The sequence below is a fragment of the Passer domesticus genome, chromosome 21 (assembly GCF_036417665.1).
Source record: "Passer domesticus isolate bPasDom1 chromosome 21, bPasDom1.hap1, whole genome shotgun sequence".
Classification (NCBI taxonomy): domain Eukaryota; kingdom Metazoa; phylum Chordata; class Aves; order Passeriformes; family Passeridae; genus Passer; species Passer domesticus.
This window is the reverse complement of record NC_087494.1, coordinates 1,977,795-1,993,478: the sequence shown is the minus strand read 5'-3', so window position 1 is coordinate 1,993,478 and position 15,684 is coordinate 1,977,795. Positions and strand designations below refer to the sequence as shown.

Below are 15,684 nucleotides of genomic sequence, written 5' to 3'. Positions count from 1 at the left end.
CGCCGACAGCCGGCGCCCCGACTGCATGTCCCAGCATGCACCGGGATCCTCACGAACGCGCGGTTTGCTGATTATCGCAGCGAGCTGGGAATTAATTCATTCATTCCGCAGGATTTGCCTTAAAACCCCTCACTGAAACCACATATTGTAGGTTATTACCCGCCCTTTGTACTTGTGTGGCATTTCCAGGGACGTGGTGAAACTTGTGCTTTGCGTGTCACAGCGAAATTTGGTGTAAGGTATCTAACATCGTTACATAGTTGTAATACAATTACATAGCTATTGAGCTTATGCCATGGATATTTTTTGTTTTGCCTAGTTATTTGTTTTTCTGGGTTAGTTTTCTAGCACTTTCTACTGATATCATTCTGCTGTAAGCCTTAAACTTGAATTTAAGGTTCTTAAAAAGTTTCCCTTGCTATCTCTAAAACCCTGGCTGACAGATATGCACAGCAATATACTCCAGTTATATATTTTGATTAAAATTCCAGATCAGAGTTATGAAATAAAAATTGATAACAAAATGCATCTGGCAACCCACAAGATTATTTAGATTGTTTACCACTGAGGAAAATTAATGATCAAAGAAACCCACGGACTGGGATGATTGAATCTGAATTTATTATCTAAATGACCAAACTGATGATCTAAATCAGACCTGAGGTAAATTGTTCTCCTTATTCTCTGTTAGTGGATTATTTAATTTCTTTTTAATATGGTTGAACTGTGCACTGGTTTTGCTTTCTTAATTTTCCTTTCTTAATTTTCCTGTGCCTTTTAAAGGATTGGGATGACCCTGAACCCATGGTGGAACTAGTGCTGAGGACCTGAATTTTGGGATGAAGACTAATAATAATGCAGACTGGTATGATGCTGTAGTGTAATTATAAATAATTTCCTTCTCCTAGCTAGGGGAACACCTTGAGCCACTTTCTTTGCCTGACTGTATTCCAAACACGTAGTTCATCCTAGGGGAAATGGAAACCAAATTGGATGGGTAACCAGATCTGTTCTCTTAAAATAACAGACTTCCTGTATTTTTTTCTGTTTTCCTTCCAAAGTGACGGAGGAAGGCACAATTTTTTTACAATTTCTGAATAACAGATGCTGAGGTTTATGCAAAATGTTTTGGAGGTAGAACGTGGGGAGAAATGAACGTGAAATTCCCATGGGTGTTTTCATTCTTTATGTCCACATTTTAAAGATTCTTTGTCTAATCTGACTGAGAAACTATTGGTTTCATACATTTCATACAAATGAAATTAGAATCCCATGGTCCTGAAAGGGAAATGAAGTAGGTTGAGGAATAGCAGGAGAGAGAAAGGACTATGGAGGAAAAGTACTTTGAGCAATAGTTCAAGAAAAAAAAATTAGAAAGCAAAGATGACTCAGGAAGGGACAGAGCAATGGGGAATGATATTTACAATATATATTATAGAGAGGAATCCTCTCTGTCAGTGTCTGCAGGGAAGGGTCAGAGCATAGACCAAGGGGCCCAGCAATGGCACAAGCAGCAGCAGGCACAAACCACCTGAATATGAGAAAAACTTCTTTACTGCGCAGCGACCGAGCGCTGGAACAGACCGCAATCCTCGCTGGAGATATTCCAGAGCCGTGTGGGCACGGTGCTGTGCCGTGAGCTCTGGGGTGGCGGCCCTCTGCCTTCACCCAAACCTCGCTCCTTCTGTGCGATGTGGCTGTGAGCTGGTGGCGAAGCCCCGATACTGGCGGTGTTCAAGGAGCGACAGGACGTGCTGCGATCTGCTGGACACGGCGGTCATCTCTCAAGGGTTCGATGACCTCAGAAGTCTCTTCCGTTCTAAATGACCGGCTGACTCCGCGCAGCGGCAACCGCCGCCGAGCAGCGCCGGCCGGGCCCCCACACGGCCGCTGCTGGGGCTCTCGAGCACCGCCTCAGCCGCCGCCGAGCAGCGCCGGCCGGGCCCCCACACGGCCGGCGGCTCTCGAGCACCGCCTCAGGCGCCGAGCAGCGCCGGCCGGGCCCCCACACGGCCGTGGCTGGAGGCTCTCGAGCACCGCCTCAGCCGCCGAGCAGCTCCGGCCGGGCCCCCACACGGCCGCTGCTGGGGCTCTCGAGCACCTCCTCAGCCGCCGGGCCCCCACACGGCCGCCGGCTCTCGAGCACCGCCTCAGCCGCCGCCTCCCCGGCCCGGCCCGGCCGCCGCCCGCCCCTCGCTCCGCCCCGGCCGCGGCCCGACCCAGCGGGAGGAAGATGGCGGCGCTCATCCCCCTCAGCCAGCAGGTACCGGCGCTGCTGGGGACGCGCGGCCCTCCGCACCGGGCGCGGCGAGCGCGGCAGCGGGGCCGCATCGTAGCCCGGTGCAGCCGGGCTGGATTTGGCGCTGCTTGCAGGCCCCGTGCCGGGAAGGGCTCGGCCCGCGGGGAATTAAGGGTCGGGGCGCGGCGGGGAGCGGGAGCCGGGCGGGGCAAGGGCGGCGAGCGGCCCCCGCTCTGCCCCGGGCCCGGGCGGTGCTGCTGGGGGGCCGCGAGCCCTCCCCTCATGGAGGCCCTGGAGCCGCTGCGTCCCTGCGGAAGGGCTGAGGGTCTCCTGGCGCTTCCCCACCCCGAGCCGCCGGGATTACCGCGGGCCAGGGGCTGGGAGGCAGGAGGGCTGGTGCTCCGCCGTCAGCCCGTTCTCCTGTTGGTGCCGGGGCGGTGATGCCGCCTGGAAGTGCCGAGGTGTTGTGGCGGGCTGCCGTGACCGTGCGCGGCGTTCAGGGGCTGCTGCGGAGCGGGGACACCGGGAAGGGGCTGGGGGATGAGCGGGAGGTGTTCGCCTGTCAGGAGGAGCAGAAGCTTCTGCAGGGCAGGGCGCTTCCCCCTGACCCCTGGGAGAGGCTGTTTCCAGCTCTGGTTGAATGCTTGGGATCCCTGGGTTCATTTCTGTTGTTACAAGTTTTTTTTTAAATTTGATTTCTCACCCAAATAACTCAAGCCTGAGCAGTGTGATCGCTGTTTATTATTTTCCATAGCCATGTGAAGAGAGTCAGTTTACTTATTTGCTTTAAAGCAGAAGAAAATCAACCACCCCACTACCTTCAATGTCTTGAAACCAAAACTATTTTCTATACTGTGCCTAGGCCAGTCAGGCATTCTGAGTGACTCATATTAGTAGTTCAGATTAATTAAATATGTCAGTTTCCTTTTAGTAATGATCTTTGAGTTGTGATACTCTAAAGATTTATCTCTCAGTGGAGTTATGTGATGCTTGGATAACATAACTTGCTGTGTGTCTTACCAAGACCATGTACTGCTCTTTAGCTTCTCTGTGGCAAGTCCTGATTAACATCAGTTTGATTAAGTGATCATATTCAGAAACACCTGAGAACATCCATGTGCACACAAACTGTCATCAAAAATTTTCAAGTGATTAATGTGGTGCAAAATATGTAAGTCAAATAAACTCTGCATGTGAAAGGGTTTGTAGTTGTGAAACTTCTATAACACATTATAGAAAAAGGTAAAAATCAAATAATTATCAAATACTTCCTCTAGAAATCCAGTTTCTCTATTGTTTAAATTCTCATTGATCTCTGAGAGACTGGCATCAATGGTATTCTTTTTGATAGAAAATGTTATGTTTAGGGGGACTAAGACCACATTCTGTAAACATATATGTTATTTTCATATAGTATTTTCCAGCTAATTCAGTGGAAGCATTGTAGTTCTAAAACTTGTTTTCATATATTGAACTGTCAAGAGTCATCTAGCTGTAAATAGAATTCCCTTTAAAGTAATAAACTTCCTCTTCTATTAGCCTCAGTTTTGTAATTACTAAGGAGATGTGTGTTAATTAGAGTAAATGCCAGAAATGGAATTAGACAGAGTAGGAGAGGGTATGTGTGTTGTGAAGCTGAGGCATGTCCACTCAGAAAGCTGTGAAATAACATATTAAGAGCTGCAAACAGTATGGGTAATTCAAGCAGCTTAAAATATTTTCTCACTAATCATTTATCCTAATAATAATTTATTTTAATTAATCAATGTGATCCAGAGGCCTTTGTGGCCCCGAGATGACTTCAGGAAAGAGAATGAACTGTTCTGGTGGCAGGTTCTTACTCGTGCCCTTTTGCCAGAGCTGCATGGAGGATCTTGGAGCAATATCCATCCAAACACAGTGTGCAGGCTCAAGGCTTCACCTTCTGAACAGGAGGTCAGCTTGGAGGTTAAACAGCAAGGCACCAGGGCTCTGAAGGGTCTGTTGGGTTGGTCAGAGGTGATGTTTTGGGGAGTGCAGAGCAGGCATAGGAGCCACGGGGTGGATAACTGTTAGTCAGACTGAACCTCTCTAACAGGTTATGCTTCGATGTCGTCAACAGTGCACTCTTCAAAATTGGTGTCTCTGCCAGTGTTGGCAGTCTTGGGTTGGTCCTTCATGAGCAGATGTCACCAAATTACAGAATCCTCTTGAATGATGGTGGTGTCGTCACGTGTGGTGACGGGTGGATAGAGAGCTGTGCTATTTTTGTCACTTGAACCCATTTTGTCTGGTCTGCTTCATCACAGAGATGCAGTCATTTAGGTAAATCGGTCAGAAAGACTGAATCTTTGTAAAATTCTGCAAGTAGAGAATTGATCTTGAGGTGCTTTTCAGCAGTGCTTGGGTGAATAATTTGCTGTAGAAGAAATTTCATAGCATTGAGGCACATCACCCTGGCTCCCTGCCACCTCTGCCAGGTAAGTCAGCTCCACGTCATGGCTGACAATATCAAATGGGGGTGACAGGAATGTCTGGTGATGGGGTGAGATCATTCAGTCCTGCTGCTGGAGCAGTTTGCTCTGTGTCTTGGTAGGAATCCAGTCTCTGCATGCTCCAGGTCACTCACTGCATCACTTAGAGGAGCTTGGAGTTGGTGGTTGACTCCCTGAGCTTGCTGAATAAACAAGAGGTGCATAGTTTGGTGAGAGCTGGCTGAAAACATGGTGTTATTCAGAGTGGAACAGGCTATTTCCTACTTCCACCTTTTCTCTGAATGATGTGTTTCCTGCTTGGACAGGAACTCAGTGCTTAGATGTGCTGATCGTTTACATGCCAGCACAAAGAATTGTCAGATTTATGAGTTATGTTTGCAGCATCCTTCTGAAATCCTGTCTGCCATCAGGGAGAGCGAGAGCTTCCAGAGAGTGTTGATGTTGGAAAATGCAGCAGCTTATTTTGTTGATGGATATAAGTGAAGTACATTTAAGATGTTTAGGAAACTGTTGTGAAAATGCAGGGTTTTTCTGTTCAAGTAGAGCTGTAATCTTCAGAGAGTCAGTGTTTGCTTGTGCTTGGTTCAGAGAAATTAGCTATTGTGGATAGCTCCTTAAATTAGATTTAGCATGTTTATGGTAAACTCACAAGAAGGTTCTCTTGGTGTAAAATAAAATTTTTGTGTTCTTGATTGCTCTTTTCTTTCCTCATGTTCCTGCCTTCCTCTCAGAGTAAGCAGAACATCTGGAAATCCATGAGGATGACAAGGAAGGAGGTGACATTTGGGAGGGGACACAGTAGTGATGGGACTTAGTGTGAAATACTCCTTTTCAGGTTGTCCTGGAGGTGGAGAGTGGTTATCCCAAGCAGTTTTTGTGACATCTCTGTGTTTTGCTCATTGACATCTTTCTTGGGTTGTGTTGTTGCTTGCTTTTTAAGGCCCTGAGTGGTCTAAGGACTGGTTTTGACCAGACTGGTTTTTGGGGAGAACAGGGTAAGCTGCACAGGGCTAGATCTCCCGTGGCAGCTCTAGGAGGTGTGTGAGAACATGGCTTTTGGGGCTTCTGCAGCTTTTGGCGTTCCAGCTGCCTTGTTGGTTTTTGTTGTTTTTTTTTTTTTTTTTGGTTGGTTTGGTTTTTTGTTTACTCTGTTTCAGTTTAAGATCCTCGTCTTGAAAATATGTTAACATAGGCACTATGTGTGTGTGTGTGTGTATAATTGTCTGCTGAAAATATTCTGTAAGGATGTACATGGTGCAGTAGGTAGTCAGGTCAGCATTGTGTTGAAAGCTTGACCTTTGTTACCAGTCCTTCTCATACTCAGGTCTGAAATACTTCAGCAAATAATTCAAAGCTGTTCTTCAAAACCTTATCCCTGTGTAGTGTCACTAAGTAACAGTGTGAGGAGAGGTAGGAATCCTGATGAATGAGAAGTTCTAAGAGATGACAGCAGTCTGTGGTCTTGGTGGATCACTGTTATCCACACTTAGATTTCAAGTGTCCAGTTTGTAACACAGCAAATGAACACACCATTTCAGGTTCTTGATAGAAGTGATACACAAAGTGCTATACATTTCTTTCCCTATCAATTCTGATTGTTGATTATTCTGTTTTCTTACTTGTGTTTCAGTTTTCTACTGGGAATCCAATATATGAAACATATTACAAACAGGTATGTTCTTAAAAAGAAGTAAAAATAAAGTGCTGTATCTTCTTCCCCAAGATTTCCTTCTCTTTCTTTTCCCCACTGCAGTGCTAAAACTGTGTGAATTCTGAGTGGTGATGCAGTTTCTGTAACTCCTTTTGACCTAGAGGCAAGAGACATTGCATTTCTTAGACCTGCTTTCACAACAGCCATGTTTCAATTAAATGTTAATTTTTCTCCTTCAGGTAGATCCAACATACACAGGGAGAGTTGGGGCAAGTGAAGCTGCTCTGTTTCTTAAAAAATCTGGTCTCTCTGATATCATCCTTGGAAAAGTAAGTTGAAGGAATTGGACAATGCAGTATCTTTACACTTCTTTTAAGTGAAAGGAAAAATTTAATAAGAAAACTTGTTTTTTGTGTAACATTTTTGTTGTTAACTCGACAATTCAGTAACATTGTGTGTCATTACCTGAAAGCTGAATGAACATTTTAAGAAGACATATAGTAGGAACTGTTGAGCTAAGTTTTCTTTGAAATTCACAGCAGCTTTTCTTTTGTATCTCCACAGATATGGGATTTGGCTGACCCAGAGGGTAAAGGATACTTAGATAAACAGGTAAATGAAATGTTCATGTAGACTTCCTGTATTACCTTTCCCAGATGAGCCTTGTTTCAATCAAGCCCTGGTACCACTAGCAGTTTTCTTTATCTTTTTCAGGGTTGAGTTTTTGTTTACAAGATGAGTTTTGTCCCCAACACTGCTCATATCCAAGTGTATTACTCAGTGAGGCTGCAGGAGAAGTTTGGTTCTGATTTTCTGTATCTCTTTGTTTTGTAAATAATTGGCATGTGTACTGTGTAGGTACACAGTCATTGAGTCACAAATGAAAACTATGATTTGATTTTAGAAGACTTTTGTGCATGAAAAAATCTAACATTTTTACTAAAAATGGCTTGGAATTCCAAATAGCAAGTTACTTGTAGATACAAATGAACTCTTTCAAAACATTACTAATTTTTAAGAAAAAATGTTGTATTTTAATTAGGAGAGAGTTCTTCATATAAACCAACTTCCAGTTTTCTCCTCTTTGTTTCCTGTCACTGTAAAATTTTTCCCGACTCATCCTTAAAAGCAAAGGGGTAGTTGCCATTATGGGGCTGTACAGGTGGGGTTTTCTGAATTGCACATATAGAGTGTTAGTAAAAATGGTAAGCAGGTTATTTTTTATGATTGAAACTGGTTTTTAACAGAAAACAAAATTGTTTGTAGGGTTTCTACGTTGCGTTGCGCCTTGTGGCATGTGCACAGAACGGCCACGATGTAAACCTGAGCAGTCTCAATTTGACTGTGCCACCTCCTAAATTTGTAAGTAGTGTCCACTTAAATGCAGGTATGTGTTGTGTGAGAATTAAGGCTTCAGTTGGAACACTGGAGTGATCTTGTGTTTCATAAATGTCATGGTTCTGGTGCTTCAGGCTGCTGTCAAACAGTTCCTTAGGGCACAGCAGCCAGGGCTGAGGGACAAGAGACCAGCCCATCCCTGGAGTGCAAAACCAGAGTGAGTTTAAGTCTGGTCAGGAAGCTGATGTGGCTAAACTCTGAATTCGTGAAAACAAAGGAAAGAAAAAAGGTTATTTTGGGGCTGGCTCAACAGGAATGAGTAGTAGAAGGCATTGCTGCAGCTTTGCCCTGCCCTAGCTGCAGCACAGCCTCTTTGGCTTGTCTTGGTTCTGTGTTTGGACACTGAATGCATCTGCTGGATGTCCTTACTCCAGTACTGTAATGATATAAAATGAGTGTGACTTCTGTTTAGGTACCTGTGCAGCCATTTTCCTCAATGTAGTTAAGCTTCATGTCCATAACCATCTCAAACTCAGTGCAATTAATAAGTACTAGAGACAGAAGTATGTATATATATCTATTTATATATATAAATAAATAAATTTCTCATTTTTAGCATGACAGTAGCAGTCCTTTGCTGATCACACCACCCTCAACAGAGACTCACTGGGCTGTTAGGGTAAGTGTAAAAGAGAGCACATTCCATCCATTTTTTAGAAGTAAATATTTTTCATGTGTGTAATTTTCCCAGTGGGAGAATTTTGTCCCAAATGTATTTCCCATTTCAGAAGTCCCCCCTTTCTGTGCAGACCTGTGCACAATAGAGAGCACCAAGGTGTAGTTTTAGATATGCAATGAGTATTAAACAACCTTTGACAACCACTGGTGGGATGTTTTTAAGAAAATGAATTTTAATCTTCTGCCTGGATTTCTTCCAGAATCCTACAATTAGGCACTTTGTTTGTATAAAGGAACCCCACTGGGAACAGCAAAGTGTTTCACCACATCCAGTCTGAACTGTTAATTTAAAGCTTGAGTTCTTAGTTTCTAATTAGTATTCAATGATACAAGCAAATATATATAATTTGGAAAAAATAACTTTTGATGCATATGTGGGAATATTTATATTTAGGTAATTTTCAACTCCAAACATTTCCAAAAGGTAGAAATTAAAAAAAAAAAAAAAAAAAAAACACAAAAAACCAAACCACCTTGTAGTAATATGTTCTTTAAATGGGAGGAATAAGTTTTAGTTCTATAGAGTTTATCAAAGTTACTTTAAAACAGAAGCACACCTTGTCTGCTGCATGGTAAAATCTCCCAGGTACCATAACCTTTGGATTTAGGAGCCTAATTTCAAAGCTTTCTCTATGGGTTTACATTTAAACACAGTACAGTGGCACTTGCAAGAAAGCTTGGAAATTTAAGATGAATACATTACTGACCAATCTTAATTTCTTGCAAGATCTCATTTTCATCACTCCCACAGACACACTTTTTTACTTATTCAGACTATTTCTTACCAACTAGGTGGAAGAAAAAGCAAAGTTTGATGGTATTTTTGAAAGCCTTTTGCCAGTAAATGGTTTACTTTCAGGAGACAAAGTAAAACCAGTACTGATGAATTCAAAGCTACCTCTTGATATCCTTGGAAGGGTAAGTTAAGTTGTTTAGATTTAACTAGTTTCTGTTTAGCTTCTCGTAATTGCAATGTTAAAAATATAATTTATCAACAGAGATCAGGTTTTGGCTGAGGTTTTGCATCATGTGCATGCTATAAAGCAGGAACAATAAGACTCTAAAGTCTTCCACTTAGAAATGAGAGTAAGAGTAGTAATTTCAACCCTAGAGTAGATTGGCTTCATTGTCTCTCTGTACATTTAAAGTGGAAATTTGATTTTGGTTGTTTAAAAACAAGAAAAAGCTTTCCTGAATCATAATAGCTGTTAGGACATTAGATTCTGCTGTTTTGTCATTTTTACAAATATGAATTAGTAGATATACCATTAAATCCTTTCTCTCTTTGTACAGGAGAATACCTTAAAATATCCTCCTTTATTCATAGTGCAAACTGTCAAGTTGATTTTTCTTTCATGTGTATTTATAAATACTTCCAAGGTCTGAGTTTTAAGCATCCACTGTATATTTACAAGGGAAGCAGACCTTAAAGTATTTTTCTGCCCCCATTAAAAACAGGTTCTTTAATGCTTTGCATATTGATATTTCTGAGTACATTCTGTGTCAGAGTTCTATCTGCATTACATACTTTTATCTCTTCAGGAAGAAGTGCCTCTTGCTCTGTATTATCTGCAAAATATAAGTATGATTTGTTTTAATTCTGTACTTGAGTATTGTGAAGTCTTAAAAGGCTTCAGATTTTATCTCATTATTGTCACAATAGAAATTCAGGAAGCTTTTGCCTCTTCCAGAAAAGTTTGTGGACAAGATAAGGCACTGAGGAAATGGACAAAGGACTAATTAAATTTGTCAAGAGTCCAGTGAAAAAGCAGAGTTCTCACAACTGAGCCTCAAGTCTTGGCTTTTTGTGGACTCCACTGTCCCCAGGTCATATTGATGATTAAACAGTGTTGGAGTTCACAAAGTTTTGTATCTCTCTGAGTATCTTCTGCAAGTTTCATTGACTGTGCCTCACCTAATAATGAACTAAAGTTGATAAATGCTTAAATTCTCTCCAACAGGAAAGTCAGGGGCCAGAGGGAGCTGCACATAATTTTAGTTTTTAGTAGAAAACCCTAATCATCTAGGAATGGAATAGGAATTAGAGATGTATTGAATCTTCTGTTGAACTTTCTTGTGAGGAATTTGAATGACCTGCTAGCCCACACCCTCTGGGCAGTTCTGAAAGCCACCTCTGAATGTTTTTATTCAGCTTGATGACTCTCTAATTGCATCATAGAAAGATGAAAAACCTGCCTGAGTTGCAGCCAGAATTTGTTAGAGCCAGTGTTGATGCATGTGGCCAGAAAACTCTAATCCAGTCTGTTTCATCAGAGAATTTTTAGATAGGTAGTATAATTAATATGATCTTCACCAAAATCTATGAGGAGTCTTTAGAGGTCGTGTTAATACAGTGAATATATAAAGTGTAACTTGGTCTGCAAATAATTTTTTAATCTTAATTGCTGTAGGTCTGGGATCTCAGTGATATTGATAAAGATGGTCACCTGGACAAGGATGAATTTGCTGTGGTAGGTTGTTTTAAATTCTCAAATCACGGTCTAGTCTGTCAGAGCTCATTTCTTTCTCAAAAACTTTGCAGCTTTCTGTGCTACAGTCAACTGTTCCAATCTAAATTGTTCACGTGGAGCTATTTAATGACCTTCTTCAAGTCCATCTTGCCTGTGTCAAGATTAAACTTGTTGGAATTACATCCAAAATTAATTGCTCTAGTTTACATTTCTAGTCTTACTGTCTTTGTTTTACCAACATGTAAATGACTGACACAGGAAGATCTTCTGCTTTTTCTAATAACTGTGAATGTTATGTGACCTTTTTGCCTTTCAGGCAATGCATTTGGTTTATAGAGCTCTTGAGAAAGAGTCAGTTCCTTCACAATTGCCCCCTTCTCTCATACCACCTTCTAAAAGAAAGAAGACATCAGTCTTTCCTGGTGCAGTTCCTGTTCTCCCTGCAAGTCCTCCCCCAAAAGACAGCCTCCGTTCCACCCCTTCCCACGGCAGTGTCACCAGTCTGAACAGCATAGGGAGCTTGTCTCCCAAGCACAGTGTCAAACCAGCACAGGTACATGCCTTTCTTTCTTATTTTTGTAGATCTGTGTATTTGTAAGCTGTAGGAAAAAATAAATGATACATTTTTTTATTTCTGCCTCGTGTTTGGGTGATTTGGGTGGAGAGGGTGAAATGAGACAAGCATAGGGAGCTTGTCTCCCAAGCACAGTGTCAAACCAGCACAGGTACATGCCTTTCTTTCTTATTTTTGTAGATCTGTGTATTTGTAAGCTGTAGGAAAAATAAATAATACATTTTTTTTGATTTCTGCCTCATGTGTTTGGGTGATTTGGGTGGAGAGGGTGAAATGAGAATGGTGAGACTTGGAAGAATATTGGATGAATTTTAAGCAGTGACCACGAGGTAGCAAAACTTAGGGGGAATTTTCACTTTATGTAGAAAGTGGAACCATAGAAAGGTTTTGTTTGTGTATCTGCTTTAATACCAAAGAAATCATTAATCTACTTCTAAATCTCCTGCTATTAGCATGAGGACTTTATATGCCTAATTGGGTCTGTATTTCCAAAGAATTAATGCTTTCAACTGCTGAATAGCTGTTTATCAGTGCTTTTATTCAGATAAAAAGTGTGAAGTCAAAACATGCAGTGAAAATACTTCTTTACTAGTCAGACTGGAGTATGCAAGACGTTCAGCACATCCAGCCCTGGATAATGTCATATATACTGAGTGTGTTCATAAGGACTATTTCTGTTCTTTTGAAATGCCAACCTTTGTTTTGCAGCCAGCTGTTAATTGGGTGGTACCAGTGTCTGAAAAAGTGAGATACGACGAAATTTTCTTGAAAACAGACACAGACATGGATGGGTTTGTGAGTGGCCAAGAAGTAAAGGACATTTTTATACATTCGGGTCTATCTCAGAATCTCCTAGCACATATATGGTAAGAATTCCATACTAGCTGTATTTTTGTAACTTGCTGATCTGGGAGCTCAGATTCAGAATGTGATCCTAACATTAAAAAAAACTACCAGAAACAAACAAAAAAACCCTACTTCTTTTACTTGTCCACATATTGCAATATGTGGACTATATGGAAAATTAAGGGAGAAATAAATACTCCCTTTGCTTTTCTGCGAGTGAGGGCAATAGGTCAGTCTGTGAATTGTGATTTTCTTTTGAAGTTCTAGTGCTCTAAATATTTTCTCAGACTACCACTACTCTGTTCAGATTACTGTGTGTAATAAAATACTGCACTGTTTGTGGAAATCTGACTAGAGTAATAAGCTCTGATGAGGAAGAACCAAAAAGAAATTACATGTATATATTACGTATATTTCAGGCTTTTTAGTAGAGCAGAAATAAGATTTTTCTCGTTTGTATAATCTGTTTTTTGTCAGGTCTTTGGCAGACACGAGACAGATGGGAAAGCTCAGCAAAGACCAGTTTGCACTTGCCATGTATCTCATTCAGCAGAAGGTCAGCAAAGGGATTGATCCTCCACAAGTGTTAACTCCAGATATGATCCCTCCCTCAGACAGAAACACACCCATCCAGGTAAGCCTATTTGTTGTAGATAACACTGAACTTACATGCTTTAAAAGTAATGGGCTTTGAGAATGAGTTTTGTGTGGCTTTTTTTTTTTTAGTATTATGATAAAGAATTGCCAATATTTTTTCTTATCTCCTCTTACAAAATTCTTTTAATGTTTGAAAACACAGCTAACTTTTTAACCACCAAGACAGTAAGTAAAGAAAAACGCAGTAAAATATTCCATAAACCAAGGAGTAATAATGCTGGAAAAAATCTAGTATAAAGAATAATCCTTTGTCATACAGAAGATTCAGGGAACTTGTAACAGCAAATATTAAAAGCTGGTTGAGCATCATGTCCCTGACTCTGACCAGCACCATATTCCTCCCATGGAAACATAACATTTTAAAATGGCTAAATGAGGAGTGATGACTTCCTGGTTTCTGGGATTCATCCTTTGTAGCAGTCCCCAGTCCTGTATCCATCACTGCTGACACCACTTTGCTGGAGATCTGATCCTTTGCTGACCCTGCTTTGTTCCTTTCCTCGACAGCATGTCAGTGCATTTCTGAAACTGAATTGAAGAAATACTTCTGTCATGTCACTGCATTCACCTTTTCTGTAACTTATACTGTGTTTTTCTTTACTTATATTTGCTTTCCCTAACCAGAAACCTTTGGAACTCTAAATACATTTTAATTATTGCTGTTGCTACAGTCCTCCTATGGTTTTTCCTATATCCTTTTCCTGTAGACTCTGTCAGGTTACTTGACCCCTGTAGGAACTGAGATCTCAGCACTAACAGAAATGCGGCGGGTGAGTAATTGCAGTGTCTGAAGGAATGCACATTTCTAATATATGCTGTTTGTAACTGCAAAAAAGTCTTTATTTCTACACCTTCTGCTGCCTTTGCTCTTGAGTTCTGTGCCCCTTGCTCTTGGTGTGGTGATAATGTCACAGCAATGTGAAGTGCCCAGTGCTGGCTGCCAGCCTGGTGATGAATTGATCTGGCAGGAATTTCCTGGGACAGGCAGCTCAGTGCTGTTGAAATTTCTCCTGGACTAATTCTCTGCAGTTGTGAGCAGTAAATACATCTTAGTGTGAGAGCTTTAAGCTCCCTGCTGTTTTCAGTTAATTGATTTTTTTTTTTCCATGTAGTATGTGTTTAGCTGAGCATAAGATAAAATAAACTGTATGCTACTGTGAGCTTGGTTAAGTGACTCTTATCCTAAGCAGTGCAGCAGCTCATTTTAATTTATTTCATAGCTCATTTATTTAATAGAATTTATTTTCATAGTCACCATATTGGGTGACATGGCTGTGATCCTGTCCAGCATTCAGTACAGGTCTCCCAGCAAATCTGTGTCTGGCCTGACAGCATAAAAGTGATTTTTGATTTGCTACCTTGATGAATTTGTCTGTATTGTTGTTGTTATTTGTGATTATTTAATGGCATATTGCCAAAAAAATGATCCCCCAAAAGTGAGTACTTAATTAAATTATTTAAATTGTATGTTCATCTATTGTTCCCACAAAAATGTCACATCTTACTCTGCTGATCTTGGCTTGTTGGTTGGGTTCTTGTTTGTTTTTTAATGTTTAATAAAGCCAAGCTTTCTGTGGTTATCACAGCAGTCTCAAAGTGAGTGAAGCAGGCAAACTCTGCATTCTTCTTTTTGAAATGCTATATAAAAATTGTAGGTCTCCTGGTCTGTCAGACTGGCAGTGAGTTCAGTGCTGCAGTTTTTGCTCAGTTGTGGTGCACTTTTTTTCAAAGAGCAATCCTTTTATAGTAACAATAACAACCAGTTTTGTACCTAATGCTCACATCCATTCTTAATTTATCCAGAAGACAGGGGATGCCCTGTGGATCTGCCCTGATCTCTGCTGGAATGAATGTAGAAACAACCTACAGGAAATGGGGTATAATTGCAGAAATTGCCATTGGTTTGTGACAGGGCTCTAGAAGACTGGAATTACAATCTGGCTTCATGAAGTCCCCTGTAAATTTTACTATTGACTGTAGCAGAACTGAGTTTTAGGTTTTGAATTTTAATTCTACCAATTCTGCAATTTTCTTGTAGGCATTGTGCCTGTCCTTTCATTGCTGTGTGTTCAACTGTCCTGTCTGTTAAACAGGCATGTTAAAAATTCTCCTGTCTCATGGCTAGAATTGTGTGGCATTTTCCTTGCTTGTTACAGAATAATTTGATGTCTCTTATGGAATTTTTGCAAATGCAAATAATGAGGATTTTGTATCCCACCTCTGTCCTCAGCCTTTGTTAAAGGAAGAACTTCTGTAACTAATTAATATTTTAATAAATTGTTTCTTTCTTAACAGGACAGTGCAAGTTCTGTTGGATCAGGAGAATTTACAGGGGTGAAGGAGCTGGATGATATTAGCCAAGAAATTGCACAGCTGCAGAGGTAATAGTTGTGGACTGTTAACAATGTCTTGGTAGAGAATAACTAACTCTGTAGTACTGATGTGTCAGTTTATTTTCTCTTAGTCATTTTGTCATTATTTGTTGCTGTAATTGGTGATGAATTTCTCAGTGGTACCCTACAGGTCTATGAGGTGATTTCAGAAGATTGCTGATGGGCACAGATGGCATTTTTCAAAGAATAATTGATACCTATGCACTTTTTCTCCTTTAAAGAATACATGAGAATGCAGGCTGGCATTTTTGTCTGCATGGTGTTTCCAGAATAATATTTAATTGATTTTTGCATGTGTGCTGT

General features: G+C 41.1%; 1 protein-coding gene and 1 long non-coding RNA gene across 6 annotated transcripts in view; both read left to right on the top strand.

Moving 5' to 3' along the window:
* The first annotated feature begins 16 nt into the window (after window positions 1–16).
* On the top strand, window positions 17–1,707 carry LOC135284841 (uncharacterized). 2 transcript variants are annotated; one of them, XR_010349955.1, is made up of 4 exons: window positions 17–239; window positions 492–663; window positions 784–865; window positions 1,439–1,707. It is a non-coding gene; the product is annotated as an uncharacterized LOC135284841 (long non-coding RNA). The 2 variants fall into 2 exon arrangements; XR_010349956.1 differs by lacking the exon at window positions 492–663.
* Window positions 1,708–2,129: 422 nt separating this feature from the next.
* EPS15L1 (epidermal growth factor receptor pathway substrate 15 like 1) overlaps window positions 2,130–15,684 on the top strand; it is a 45,687-nt gene continuing 32,132 nt past the window's right edge. The window contains exons 1-13 of one of the 4 annotated variants that reach the window (XM_064396603.1): window positions 2,130–2,263; window positions 6,344–6,385; window positions 6,604–6,693; window positions 6,929–6,976; window positions 7,631–7,726; window positions 8,319–8,381; window positions 9,233–9,358; window positions 10,852–10,911; window positions 11,228–11,464; window positions 12,194–12,351; window positions 12,809–12,965; window positions 13,696–13,758; window positions 15,284–15,369. In XM_064396603.1, the coding sequence (XP_064252673.1) occupies window positions 2,234–2,263; window positions 6,344–6,385; window positions 6,604–6,693; window positions 6,929–6,976; window positions 7,631–7,726; window positions 8,319–8,381; window positions 9,233–9,358; window positions 10,852–10,911; window positions 11,228–11,464; window positions 12,194–12,351; window positions 12,809–12,965; window positions 13,696–13,758; window positions 15,284–15,369 (1,256 nt within the window). In that variant the 5' untranslated portion in view covers window positions 2,130–2,233. The remainder of the gene's footprint in view (window positions 2,264–6,343; window positions 6,386–6,603; window positions 6,694–6,928; window positions 6,977–7,630; window positions 7,727–8,318; window positions 8,382–9,232; window positions 9,359–10,851; window positions 10,912–11,227; window positions 11,465–12,193; window positions 12,352–12,808; window positions 12,966–13,695; window positions 13,759–15,283; window positions 15,370–15,684) is intronic. The other 3 variants (XM_064396602.1, XM_064396605.1, XM_064396604.1) reach the window with 3 other exon arrangements.